The 14877-nt window shown below is 44.7% G+C and overlaps 1 protein-coding gene across 1 annotated transcript; it reads right to left on the bottom strand.

Moving 5' to 3' along the window:
• Nucleotides 1-1517: 1517 nt before the first annotated feature.
• On the bottom strand, nucleotides 1518-14166 carry CD83 (CD83 molecule; the record flags this gene model as incomplete). Its single annotated transcript, XM_082499394.1, is given in 7 exon segments — nucleotides 1518-1676; nucleotides 3480-3583; nucleotides 3698-3914; nucleotides 8398-8443; nucleotides 8445-8446; nucleotides 13874-14004; nucleotides 14124-14166. Coding segments are annotated over 7 exon segments (702 nt in total).
• Nucleotides 14167-14877: the final 711 nt, after the last annotated feature.

The following is a 14877-nucleotide window of genomic DNA, read 5'->3' as shown; positions in this document are numbered from 1 at the left end:
TCAAGTATGTTACACACATTTATATGTAAAAATTGATTATAAAAAAGCAAATGTGGCATTAATTTACCGTGCTTTAAGTAAATTGCATATCCCTTGTAACCATTCTTCTGGTCAGAAGCCCCTTGGTCTCCAGCAATGCAGACATCTACTCTGGTAACAGAGGCACTACCGAGTGATGCACAGCACTTTCCTCCCATTAGCACTTCAAAATTAGTCAAAGGATTATAGAAAGAGCCTCCTTGTCACAGCCTGGAATTCCAAACTGCATTAAAAATCCTAATGTTGCAGTTTAATTCTTGAAGAATTTTATTTTTTTTTTTAATTGTGTTCTTAAGTGCTTGCAAATTCACATGTTTTGGCTCAAATTGTGACATAAACACCCACAGTCACTCTAGACTCTTCTTGCTTCACCTTCTGCACCAGCAGCCCAGTAAGGGAGGTTCCTCGATTTCAGACTCCAGAATCTCTTTTGCTTTCTTTGGTCCAAGAGGACAAGTCTTCTCTCCCTTATATTGTGTGCCTGAGTTCAGCTTTTCTCATGTCTTTGTTTCGTATATATTGCACACTGTCAACACCAAAAGCAGGCTCTCGTATGTCTCATCTCCCGTTCCTATATCTCGGGCTGACTCAGTACATCCCAAAGATATGGACAGTTCCAAGCCATGGCTTTGGTTATCACTCATGTAACTTGACTGACATAGATGACATATGTTTGGCTTCATGTTTTATAGACCACAAAATAAGTCATCTTTACATCTCCTTAATATCACTGGCTGCTTCGTTCTTATTTTTGTTGCTTTAAGGTTAACAGTCTCCTTGAAGATTCCTACAGATTAACCTGTCTAGAGATGCTCCTGGGAAATGTGTCCCTACTTCTCTTGCAGAGATAGAAAGTTCCTCTTGGTCCAGAAAGACTTCCAGAATATTTTCTCCTTTCTTACATTCAGACTTGATCCACCCAGGACAAGACCATGAAGTCACTTCTTTGGCTTATTTGAACATGACAAGTTACATCCGCGTTGCAGTAAAGGAACTCCATCCAGAACCAGGTTGGGAGTAGAGACAGCCCCACACACTTAGCTTTTGTACTGCAGTGCCTGTTGCGTTTGCTTTTGAAAGACGAGAGCTATTGGTTCAGTGAAGAGCTTGATTACCTGGCTTTGCGCTGCCACGGCCTCCTTATAACCTGGGTTTCATATCACAGGAGCGTTCTTACTCAGAACAAGAGGGCTGCGCAGCAGAGTGAAATAAAGTTGATACCAACTTCGTAACAGCATCGTAACACCGTTGTGTAGCTGTAATGGTATTTCTTAGCCACCTAACTCCTAAAAGTTGCTGTAGTGCATAACAGTGTTTTTCGAAGGCTTGTCCAGCACAAGCAGATCACTGACAGGTTACCTATACTTTCAGGCTATTCTGAAGAGGCCATATACTATCATTTATTTCCTCTCCGTACCACTCAGCCATCCAGCTCGTGTCGTGTTTACTGATGAGCCCACGGTCCTGGCAGCGTCAGCTTAGACAGAACTTGAAGTAAGCCCATTTTTGCAAGTGTTGTCACTGTTTAAATCCTGGAAAGTTGTCATTTCATGTACATTGATGAGGGTGAGCATGTGTTTCATATCTGGTCTGTTTTTTTGATAATTGGGAGACATACTCTCTTTTCTTAGGCACGTCTAAAACAGAAAACAGAAAGAAAAGCTTAAAACTTTCCTATGAAAGACAATTTATTTTAAAGTTTGAAAGTGTTGCTTTTTCTCCTTGCTAAACATACATTACACCTTTTCCATTTGTTTGTCGCCAGAATCACTCAACACAAAGAAAAGCTGCTGCTTCTTGCTCAGTCAAGGAGCTTTATAGGACAAAAGCCTTAGTCACAAAAGGAAATTTATTTAATTCAAGTTTTCATATGAACAGACCTTGCATCAAGCTCTTGCAAGTGTGTTTCCACCTGCTTTCAATACAGGTCAGTGCCCAAAATATTTTCATCAAACTGTCAAGGTAAAGCCCCAGTCCTGACACCAGTCTTAAACTTAATGTCACTGTGAAGTTTAGTGGAGATTAGGTACGACCTCCACTAGAGGAGAGGACGAGCAACCTGTAAGAACTTAACAGGCATTTTAAATAATGAAGCTCACTTGTGAGATCAGGGCAATATTAAACTTTGATGAAAGCTTGGTTGATACCCGAGACTGGACCTCACCCAAGAGTAAGATACACCTAATTCCACCAGAGCGGTTATCTTCACCACGTGGCTCTGCTTTTTCTTAACAACTGCACCAGTAAAATTGGGACTTTTTTTTATGCAAGGGGAAGGAGAGATTTCTTTAGAGAGCTGAAGTTCTTTCAGGACACTGAGCAGAACAGGGGCATCTGTCTCTTCTGAGTGATATCCTTGCTTTCATACTTTCATCCTAACAAATTCCTACAAGATTTATCTTGTCAAACTTTAGTCTGAATGGCACAAATTACTGGCAGGATTGTCAATCTAAAAAAGAGACAGGCATAAATTTAATTGCTCCCTGAAGATACATGAAAAGCTACATTTAGCTGCAGCTAATTAGATATTCTCCAATCAACAGTTATGATTCATCTGCTGAGGAACAAAACAAGAAGGCAAATATGAAATAGGCAGCAGAAGTTAAATCTGACCTCCCAAAACACTGGGGTTGGTTTTATTTTGTTTTTAATTAGAAACGCAGCCGGTGTGTGCGCTGTACCGACACCAAAGGCTCGTGCTACCTCAAAGCCAGGAGGTGCAGACCTCCGCACGAGGGGGTGACTTCACCACTACGACAGAGAAAGCACAATTTGGCTTCTGTGAAGTGACCTTCCCAAACACCTCCTCTCCCCACCTTTCCCAGAACTATCAGCCAGCGTTAAGGGTACAGATAAAACCCCAAGGAGGTTCTTTTCTAAGGATCTTAAAATGTCTCTTTACCAAGAAAGATGGAGCTTTGCAAAAATGCCCATCTGAAATGGGATTGTCACCGTGTCATTATGGAAACTGAGGCAAAAAATAGGTGGACATGACCTTGTCCGTCACGCCGCTACACAAAGCAATGCCATAGGTGAGGAAGGGATCCCAGGGGCCTGTGCCTCCATCGCGAGCAAATGCTGTTTCCAAGTACGAAACCAGAAGAGCAGTTGACGTGCCCTTAAACTGAAGAGTAGCTTGCACTCAGAGCAGCTGGAAGCAGGAACGGGCAGCGGGGTGCAGGAAAATAACTGTCTGGCTTGAGTTAGATCAGGGTGTAGTGAAATGTTTTATTTTGTTGGAACTCCATCCGGTGTTCCTCATGCACCCGAGTTTCCTCTGGCTTTGAAAATACCATGTGAGTATTTAAAGGATTTGATCATAAATTAAGTATGAACACCAACTTCTGACCGGCTGTGTTAAGGTGGTGCTAGCAGAGAAAATGAGTGGGATTTTCTTGTTGGTTTTGGTTGGTTTGTTTATGAGAAAGGGAATTACTTACACAGGTAAAAAAGATGAGCAGCAAGTAAAAGATCCCAAGGCAAGTCAGCATGAAAAGCTCAGTTTTGTATTTTTTTAATTTTTCATCTTCTATTCCAGAGCAACCTAAAATGTAAAGCAAGGTGTTAACATTGCTCTGGTGTTTATAAAATATTTTTAAACTATTACCTTCATGAAATGCCATGTGGAGGATAGGACAGTCAAGAGTCTGTACTGTACCTGTTACTTTTAATGTGACTGTGCTGCTCAGATTGCGTTCTCCACTCTGTTCCCCCAAAGTGCACTTATACGTCCCGCTGTTTTGGCTGGTCACGTTTTTGATCCTCAGTGAAAAGAAGGTGTCATTGGAGAGCTCCAGGGACCCCCCAAGTTCTTTTGGATAATAAGATTCCACATCAAGGACTTTCCATATTATTCCTTCGCCATCGCCAGCCATCTGGAAAACAAAAATATGTTTCTCGTCTTGGGCAACGGTGTCATCCTGAGTTTTAGGGGAAAGAGAGTTTTAAAGCCAGCTTATGGCGGAAAATGCAGAGGCTGAAGAGAGGCAGGGGGGGAAGCACCTAAAAAGCATTGAATACATTCATGCTCGCAATCAAAAAGTATTTGCTTTTTGGCTTAAATAGGCACTATATTTATAAATAGATACTATAGAGCTATTCTGTAATAGCTTCTTAACCTCCCTCACCAGGACACAATCCTGGTGGAGACGTAACATGACAAAAGGCAGCGGTAGAGTTTGCTCTCACGGTGTCTACGCAGAGGCCCCAAAAGAGTTCAAACAGCGAGAGGCAGTCCACAGGGGTGGCACTCAGGCAGCAACAGGCAGCCTAGCCAGCTGCTTAGCGGTGGCTCTGGGGACCAGGTGTCCCCAGGAGAGGGTGGCAGCAAGCAGGTAGGCTCCGCCGCTGCCTGCGCTCCCCCTGCCAGCACGCTTGCCGCCATGCGCGGCTGGGAATTATTAAACCTGCCGGCCCTGGCAGGCACGCTGCAGCACGCCGGCTCTGCCAGCCACAGGCTGGCATCCTCCCAGCGACCCTGCAAGCCCCGAGGTCCGTGTGGGAACGCAGCCCTGGAAACGGCGCTACCCTGTGCCAGTTTCTGTGCAGTTGACCCCTAAAACCACGGTGCCTCTCTGGGGGATCCAGGGGGTTTCCCCCCTCCTCTCCCCTCCGCTCTTTGTTGCAACTGAAGAACAAAAATGGCTTCGACTCCTCCAGATTCGGTTGCGTGAAGGTCACAAGCAGGTTCTGGTGCACTTGGGGAGCATTTGTGTGTTGAATTTCTTAATTGTAACCAGAAGAGCTACATTCCTTGGCATTGCTGAGAGGCTGCTGGAGGAATGAAGTGTATTCCCAGAACAGTTTGTACTGCGGGGCGATAGGATGCACTGAAAATGACAATTGGCTGAGAACCACAAAGAAGAGAGAAATCACTAACTTGATTTGAAAGATGGGAGAAGGGTTTGAATTAGCCTGTGTCCATTCTTATTCATCGACGGTTGCTCCCTGGGATTCAAGGCAGCGTGCCCTCCATGAAGGTTTCCCGAGTAATGAATTCAGTCTTTCTGTGGCCCAGCAGAGCCAGAGTCAGCTCATACAGTCCAAGGCTCAGCTTTTCAGCCAAAACGTATAACTAATGTAAGCCAAGGCTTTTTTATTTTTATTATTTTGTTTTAATAGACACATTTTTTGGGTTGCACGTTGGTGCTTACTTTCTATCAGTACAGCTACTGCATCAGGGTATAACAGTTACACTGTAAGTTATTAAAATTAGCACAATTTTCTCATACTGAGTCTAGGAGTATCTGGTTTCCTTTTCATGGGGAAAAGCGTGAGGAAAGAGTACTCAGAAGTCTGGAGAGAAATACGGGCCTGATGCTCTATTATATTCTGTTACTTTGCAACCCTAAAATGGTGTAAAACAAGCTGCAAGTTGGGGAACTTTTCAGGAACTGGGGAATCAGAGTAAAGCACAACATTTTCATAATTGTAAAGATCCCTTCTCAGAAAGGTTTGGGGGTTTTTAGTGCATCAACTGAAACACAGAGCAGTAATTCCCTGGGGCTTTCCACACTTTACCCAGCAAGAGGGAAGAAAGTACCTTCTTCCTTTTAATCCCTCAGTGAATTTACCCCAGCTTCTCTTTCTTACTACGCTCAGCGCCAAGCAGCTATGAGACAAGCAGTATCTATGGTGGGTTTCAGGCTGTAGGGACTTCACTGCGCTACAGGGACTTAGAAATTTCTGGGCCCTGCACATTGTCAGAGATGTGGCCAGAAGAATTCTAATACCCGGGCTGGGCTCAGCTCTGGTTACAAGTGGGTTAATAGCAGTTAAATGGATAGAGTTGACCTCCCTCGGATCTAATTTTTGCCACTCTCCCTTCCCTTACCGCCCCCTTCCTCAGTGAAATTTAAAACTGCCCACAGGGCAATAAAGAGAACCAGCCTGGCTGCCCTTCGTATTGCCCTAAAATCCAGATAGGAGGTCTGAGCTACACACAGAGAATTAGTTGGGTTTTTATCTTTTGGTTGTTTGTTTTTGGTTTTTTTTTTTTTAATTCACTGGTAGCATGAATAATTGCTGTCTTGGGTGGTAAATGGTGCTGTGATTCTTGTGGCTGAGACCTGGGAATCAGAAAACACTTTGATTTTTCTGTATGCAATTGTATTCACCACTGCTAATATAAGGGAGAAGTAAATTAAGTCCATCTATCCTGTGCCTGACCATGCACTTATTCCCAGTGAGATTTTTGGTAAATGATTTAACTTTCCTATTTTATAGGGACACTGAGGGATAGGATAGATTATTGCCTCCAAAGCTTTTCGAGGTGCCCAGTTGCTGTCACAAGTACAGTGACGGTGACCCTGGAGACAACAAAGTCAGAACTCTGCCGTGCACAGACCCGCTCAGTGTAAGGCAAAGGCACTGTCCACGAAGCTGCACGAACAGCCTTTCCCCAAAACAGAAGAAAAAGTTTCCTTGTGGCCAAATCTGGCTCCCTCACCTGGGGACAAACCAGTCACGATCTGGATGGAGGTCACGAACCTTTGCATTTTGGGGGGAGGAGGAACGGTTCATACGTATGGGTTTAATTCGGGCTTTGCGTGCCGCTCTTTCTCCATTAAATCTTTACCGAAGAGCAAAGGCAGGCAAGGCAGTCCGTGCTGGGGCCTGGGTGCCCAGCAGCCTCCCTACATTTTTTAGGCTACAGAGACATCTGGTGGCATTTTCCCAGCCTCTACACGCAGCGCATCCATCCCTACTCAGAGGTCACAGCAACCCTTTCTCCCATGCCTGAACCAACACTTTTTCCACTGCAATCTGATCTCCTATTATTTTATCAAAAAAAAAAAAAAAAAACAAACCCATCAACACCTCTCTTCTTAATTCTCTAAATAGCAAGGAAACATCTGAGCAAATTTGCAGAGTGTGTCCCCATATCCCAGCTGTGTAAAAGGAAGTCCGTGAGATGCTCAGTAAGGTCATCATTCTGCCTCTTGCTCTATTCAAACTAACCTCTTTTCCCCCCAAACCTAATTAAAATTACGAAAATGCCACTTTGTTTGCCACCTCCTGTGAATTACTTGGCAGACTCTCACTAGACAGATCATTTCGCAGCTCAAGCTCCTATGATAATCCACCACTAATTCATGCCAAGTGTCCTCCAGGTGATACCACAGCCCAAGGTAAATGCTAGGGGTTTTACCTAATTAATTCCACACAAGCTTAGAGGGATTGAAGCGAATGCTGTTGGTGGCAGCAATCCACTTGTGTAGGGACCATCCTCTTCTTTAATCAGCGACAAAGTATTTTCCGCCCGCGTTTCGTTTGCATTTCATTTCCCTTCCACCGCGCTGACGAGCGAGCTGCAGCACACCGGCTCCCCCGGCTCCCCACCGCCAACGGGAGGAGGAAAGGGAGGTGGTCTTTTCCTGCTCCCATGTTTGCTGTTAGTGGCTTTACCAAAATTCAAAAAGCAAATCGTGACTCGTGCGGGCACCGGTAGAAATGCTACTGAATCTATTTGCATAAAAAGGGTCTCGTTGCCATGCTGGCTGCTGGGGGTTACGGAAGCAAGAATTTCGCTGGGAAACGGGGACCTGCAGCCTGGCTGCATCGTTCCGCCTACCTGCATAAAGCTGCCCATTAAGAAAATTAAACAACAAAGGGAATGTGAGTTTATGTTTATTGTCACATATACATTGGCTGGCAGCAATGTCTGTGACAGGCTTTTCCAGAAATCAGCTGGGGGGGGCTAAGTCTGTTGCTTTCCATCACCTCCATAGCAATGAGAGGAAATGCTACCCCCAGGGGCTGACACTGTCCCAACACCTTCATTAACGACCCGGACACCGGGACAGAGCACGTGCTCAGCAAGTTTGCAGATGATACAAAGCTGGGAGGAGTGGCTGATATGCCAGAGGGTTGCGCTGCCATCCAGAGGGACCTTGGCACGTTGAGGACAGGGACTGACAGAAGCCTCATGGAGTTGACAAGAGGAAGTGCCAAGTCCTGCCCCTGGGGAAGAATAACCCCAGGCACCAGAATAGGCTGGGGCCAACCTGCTGGAAAGGCCCTGCTGTTCTGGTGGACACCAAGTTGACCATGAGCCGGTGATGAGCCCTTGTGGCAAAGAAGGCCAACAGCCTTCTGGGCTGCACTAAGCAGAGCATCTCCAGCAGGCTGAGGGAGGTGATCGCTCCCCTCTGCTCAGCACTGGTGAGACACACCTGGAGTGCTGGGTCCAATGCTGGGCTCCCCAGCACAAAAGAGACATGGATATACTGGAGTCCAGTGAAGGGCCACAAAGATGATTAAAGATTTGTAGCATCTGACACATGAGGAGAGGCTGAGAGAGCTGGGACTGCTCAACCAGGAGGAGACAAGGCTCAGGGGCATCTTATCAATATGTACCTGATTGCCAGGGGGATAAAAAAGCTGAAGCCAGACTCTTCTCAGTGGCCTCCAGAGGCCAGACAAGAGGCAATGGGTACAAACTGAAATTCTGGAAATTCCATTTAAACGTAAGAAAAAACTTTTTTTATGGTGGGGAGGCTGAACACTGGGATGGGCTGCCCGGAGAGGGTGAGGAGTCTCCATCCTTGGAGATACTCAAAATGCAACTGAACACAGCCCTGAGCAACGAGCTCTAGTTGCCTTATTTTAGTGAGTTTAATTGAGAGTTATTCTAGTTCCCAAAAGCTTGGAAACACTTGGTTTAAATAGGTTGCAATTTTCCCACTTGTATTCTCTAGTCAATTGACTGATTCCTCTTAAGTTTCTCCTAGCCCGGAGCTTTTTGGTAAGAATAGTGGTGGTGATCCAGTGGATATTAAAATGGGATAAGTTTGATTGAAAATACCGCTGAGCTGATACATTTCCGCTCTGTGACTGGAGGAATTACAAGAAATAGGTAGAATAATTAGGCCTCCAAAGTTTAAGTGCTCTTCAGCAAGTATCTTTTTTCAGAGACCTAAAAACAAGGTGGAAGAAGGAGGAGGAACAATTTGCTTGGTCCTAGCTGGCTGGGTTTTAGCTGCAGTTTTGAAAACTGCTACAACATTACCTGATAGTGCCACTAAACAAAGCCAATTCACCCATGCTGTAGTACTTGCACCCAACTAAACAATTAAAACTTAATTTTATCATGTACATGTAAGAGCAAGCAGTTGTTAAGTTAACTCATATTCTCTGCTCTCGTTAAATATCTTTTCTCATCAAACTTTTCCCAGACTAAGGTGGTACGTTGGCTCCCAGGTAAATCAAAGTGCCAATATAAGCCACTTTTCCCATAAAAGCAAATTTTTATTCCAAACAAAATGGTTCAGGTCCAAAACTGATGTCAGTTTAAAGGTGGAATGTGTTAAAGTTAATTTATTTTCTTCTGAAGGTGGGATGATTGTAAAAATGGTTTAGTTTAAAATTATACTGGGAATAACGGCCACATTGAAATTTCTGACTGCTAAAGAGATCTAAAAAATATATACAGCCAGAAGGAATTTATTTTCTGAAGCAAAATATCTAGAATTCTGGCAATGCTCGATAGCCAACATATAATGAATCACAACTGAGCTGAAACCACTTAATAGGTGTATTTTTCAGCACAAAAGCACTTTCACATTTGATTAGTGCTGAAGGTGCATCCATATGGTTCCTATACAGTGTCACGTAGAGATACCAATGTTAAATTTGAAAAAAAACAGACATAAATTGTGGGCGCATGGGAGTGAATTCTGACTGTGCTTTAGAGGAGAAAAAGGAAGAAGAAAAGAAAAACCATACCCCAACCCCAAAACAACAGCAAAAGAACTGCATGGGACACATGAGCCAGCTGGAAAAGCCCTCTGACTCAGTCACACAGCCTCTTTATTGTTTTTTGTTTGGTTTTTTTTTTTTTTAGCTAAGGGCATCCAGCACTAGCTCATGTCAGGCAAAAGAATTGTTTTGGTCTTGAAATCCTTTCCACTGCTCCCTTCTTGTCCAAATCATCAGTGTGTTGGAGCTACTTGGAGCTGAATAGATGTTTGAGGAGCATTTCACTGCATTTCTTCAGGTATGTTAGAAATTAGACTGAAGTAATTTAGCAACTATTTACTTAGGCTAATAGGTAATAGCTATGCGCATTTAGCAAAAGTCATCTCCTTTGAAGGAAGGTGTGATTAATATTAAATGTCTTTAAGGTTTATTCTTGTTTTGTAAAATTACTTTCCCCTCTCTGCCACAATTTTATATTTTTCAGGGAAGTGTTATGAAGTTAACAGACTTCTCTCTACTGAAGTACAGCCTTCTTTCCTCTTCCTCAAGATTTGCTTTAGATTAAGACTTTTCTGGCTATCACATGAGCAAAGTAGCAAAATATCCACTGGGACTTCATTTGTGTGTGTTTAAACTCGGGTTTTCAAACTGGATATAAAGTGATAGTTATGAGGTTTTAGGAAGTGGTTCTCATTTTCAGTGTGCTACACAAAGAGAAACTGTTCAGTTTTCAATAGCCCTACAAGGCAGAAAGGTAAGTTTCATGACCTAGATTCTTCATAGGTGGGCCGTACAGATCCAAACCAGTATTTCCATATACAGTTCCCAGTGCCTGGGTGCGTATGCAAAAATGACTTAGTCTTTAGTTCTCAGTTGGCAAACTTCCACACTGCTCATATACGTTTTATGGCATGTAGGTTGCTCTACAAAGCCTGTAACTTCTCCATGGCCACATAGTGAATGGGATGAGAGCTCTACCAGGCTGGAAGAGGACTTGGTGCTCCATCTTCTCCTGAGTGTGCTAGGTCTGCCTACCTCAAGTATTTCTACCTAAAAATCATTTTGTCTGAGCTGACTGACTGTGGTCCTGATTCTGCACACAACTACTTACAAGTGTGACTTCATGCATGCGAATAATCTAATTAGCTCCAAGGATACTGGGCGCACGACAGGTTAAACACATGCATGTCTTCTTGCAGCGCGAGACATTAGCACAAAAGAAAAGGAACTGTTGAATGCAATCCTTACATCCAGTTGGATTTTGATACCATGATATTAACTCCTTTAAACAATTATTTCTCCATACAGAACTGAAAAAGCAACTACTTTTAAATAATATATATATTTTTTTAAGCAAATCGTAACAAACTATTTAAAAGTACCCCTTAACTGGTCAGAGCATGCAGAGGTGCCAGCAAGATGGAGGGGAGGAGAGGAGAGGAGAGGAGAGGAGAGGAGAGGAGAGGAGAGGAGAGGAGAGGAGAGGAGAGGAGAGGAGAGGAGAGGAGAGGAGAGGAGAGGAGAGGAGAGGAGAGGAGAGGAGAGGAGAGGGGAGGGGAGGGAGGGGAGGGGAGGGGAGGGGAGGGGAGGGGAGGGGAGGGGAGGGGAGGGGAGGGGAGGGGAGGGGAGGGGAGGGGAGGGGAGGATCTAGCTGCTGCCTATTTAGCTAGCCCCACAAGTAGAAGAAGTATTGCTTCTTTGGCACAAAACACAGAGCCTAAATTAATTTTTCCAGCGGAGAGTCAGGCTTTTTAGCTTTGCTGCTGTGTTTTTCCTAATATGGTTGTGACTGTGGCTTGGGCTAGCATCACCAAGAGTGGCATTAACTGCCTGTCCCTGCTTCCCACATCTCTTCTGGGGTGAGTAACCAGAAGACTACAGTACCATGGTTGGTGCCATCAGCCCCCAAGGATGGTGGCAAGAGTTGAAGACTGTTAGATTTGCTAGGTTTTGTTACTTCTTGTAGTTTCGGCAGTGCCAGCGGAGAAAAAAGCTTGAGATCCTGTCATGATGGGCAGCCTTTTCCTGAGTTAAATGGTTGAAGCAGGAAGAGCAAGGAGTCCATTGAAGGAGAGGAGATTGGCGGGACAGGGCAGGGGACATGCAGTGGCAGTCTGGACTGTAACAGCCTGACTGCTGCAAAGGGAAGCAGCACTAGTGAGGGCTGCCAAGGAAGAGGCACACACAAAAGGCATCATCAAATACCACCCTCCCCTGCACGTGCGGTCATTTTGTGCCTAGGTGGAACTGTGAAGAGCTATGAGACAATACAGAATTGAGTTTACAGGGTTTCCTTACACTTTTTCATCAGGGCAATGGCTTTTGGCTCCTGTTTGCTGCCTGGCCCTCCCAGCTGCCACTGAACTCACAAGGATGTGCTTCTGGAGGATCCCCACACTTCAGCCTGCTGAAACTGTTTTCTTTTTTTTTTTTTTGACTTCCAACACTGGCTTGGGGGAGAATTTTTGGGGATCCAGTCAACCTCTCTGTTTACTCCTTCCCTGCCCCTTACCACTTCTGTTCAACTCCTCCAGGTCCACCAGACTGCATGGTTTGCCTGCAATGAGCTCCCTGACCTGCCATGGCTCTGTGGGAAACACGGGGCCTTACACAATCAGCATTTATCTGTATGGAAAATACATGTCCTTATCCAGCTTTTGAAAGAGAAAGCAAAAAAGTGTAAGTTGATGCCTATCCCAGCTCCCATAGTAATGTTCAACCAAATGCATTATTCTCTACTTTCTGTCTCCCACCCGTGCTTAGTTCAGTATTTTGGAAAAAGAAGGAGACTGTAGATGCTGCAGTTGCTGATGGGCAGGTAGCCAGATGTTCGAAACAGCTCTTTCAGCATTAGGTACCTTTGGGTTGCAGGCGTCATCTAGTCAGTAGGCAGATGCTCATTGTTATACTAGCACTGAAACTCAGATGCATTTCAAGTTTCGACCACAGAAGCCCTATCTAATAGCAATGTTTGTTGGTTTACTGTAGGGAATAATTTTAAAACTATATCTGACCAAACTGCTGGGGAAGCCAAGGCCGTGGCTTTATGTCCTGGCAGAGATGAATTAACAGTTTCACCCACCAAAAATACGTTGGTTTTTTTCCCTTCCCTTCCACTGCTCTCCCATCACATGGGAAAGTAATTCAACTCTGTAATCCACAAAATCTTTATTCACAGATTGATTTTCCACTATTACAACAAGCAACAGAGAGCTGACTTAACAGGCAAACGGAGGACCACCAGGACTGGCCCAGGGTAAGAGGTAGGTGTGTATGGCTGGGAGTGGTAAATGGGGGAGAAAACCTTCCTTTTTTCCCCGTTAATTTGGCTCACACTGTAAGCTGAAACTATGCACTGAGATGCAAATACACAGTGCTATACAGCGAGTCAAAAGCCACTTCTTCAACCACTGGGCAACTCTGCCTCTCTATGACAAATTCAATCTTGAAAGTGTTGAGCAGGACTTTTCTGCTCATTAGCCAATTGATCCTTGTAGCCCTTTCTGCAAATAGATGGTCAGCAAGGTTCTCCTGCTTTGGAGATGGGAATTCTGAATCAGGGCAGTCAAGATGTGACTTTTACTTTGTGACTGCAAAGAGATAACTCAGAATTTCTAGCTCTCCACCTGCCTTCTTCATACCCTGCCCTTAAGCCCATCCCCACTAGCCAAATCTTCCTAAAGAATAGCAAGTAGTTGTTTGGTTCTTCTGTTTCAAAGAAAAAATCAGCCCCTGTTTGGGGGAAGATTAACCAAGGGACAACATCATTGATGTTGCAAGGTTTAAATGCCATTTTTTGCTCTGAAGAAAAATCCTGGAAAGACTCCTCTTTGGAGTAGTATTTGGCAGGCTGGGCATGGGGCATCACCTGAATTCTGATCCTTGGAAACCAGCAATAGTTAGATAGAAAAGCAGGCCAAGAGCAATTCAAGGATCATGCTCAAATAGCCTGTCTACAATGACACGGAAAACGCCTGTTCTCCGTGATCTGCTCAAATGCTTTCGTTGCTGCCTTATCTCTGCTGCACTGACAGGAGAATGCCTCTTCATAAAATAACCCATTTTTGACAAGACAAGCCAGTATCGGATAGGAAAGCAAAGCAGACTGCTGCAGTAACTTAGGCTTTTTCCTTACTTTATACCAAGATGCTGTCTGGTAGGTGATTGAGAAGTCCCGAAGAACTTTACAGGGCAGCAGCACTTCTTCAGTACACCTCACAGCAATGTCTGGGACCACCACAGAAACCCCATGGATCAAACACCAAACTGCAAAGCACAGATACACATCGCTTTTAAAAAAGGTAATCTTTCCCGTCTTCCCAAAACATACCCCCACAAAATAACTGTGAAAGACCAGAAAGAGAGATGCAAGGCTCCCCACTTACCGTTGCACAGGATGATGAGCAGAGCGTAGACTACCAAAGACATGGCTTTTACTGCTTCAAATCGGAGAGCAGCTACAGCGTGCCTCTTCGCAGGACGGACTCTGAGAGCAGAGTGAAACTGCTACAGCTTTTAGAGTGGTATTTCTGGAGGCAGCCTGGGGAATCCCCCAGACGGCTTATCTTGAAGCGCCCCGTCACAGGGAAAATCCCTACGTGTAGGAGCCGGAGCTCCTCCCATTAAATCTGTTAGGTCACTCCCATTTCTGCAAGTGCCTGCACTGGTAGCACCGGAACTCCCTTTTTTTCTTCTTTTTTTTTCCCCCCTCTGTGTCCATCGGAGCAGAAATAAGGCTGATCGTGGGGGGCTGTGGATTGCTGTGAAGGGCATCAAAATCATCACTAAAAGAATCTTTCTCTTGAGTGACAAAACCACAGGGGAAAGGGTTTGTCAGCCTCCCAAAATCCCCTCTCAACCTTCTCTCTGCAGCTCTGACAGAACAGTGTCTGTGCAAAGTTTGGCCATACGAAGCAACATTTCTGAAACCACATTTAAGCTCTCGGGTCGTATAACCACAAGGACACTGTGACTTGGGTCTAAGGGCTAAGCACAAATTTACAGCATGACTGAGCAATACAAACTATATTTCTGTTGTGTCACACGTGTAACTCCCCATGTAGGCACTCATGACGTAGAAGCAGCATCTCTTCTTAGTATATTTTGTCATTTTCAAGACAAGCAGGGGCAGCTGGAGTG

Source organism: Vanellus vanellus (genome assembly GCF_965231255.1).
Source record: "Vanellus vanellus genome assembly, chromosome: 2".
Taxonomy (NCBI): domain Eukaryota; kingdom Metazoa; phylum Chordata; class Aves; order Charadriiformes; family Charadriidae; genus Vanellus; species Vanellus vanellus.
This window is presented reverse-complemented; position numbering and strand designations above follow the sequence as displayed.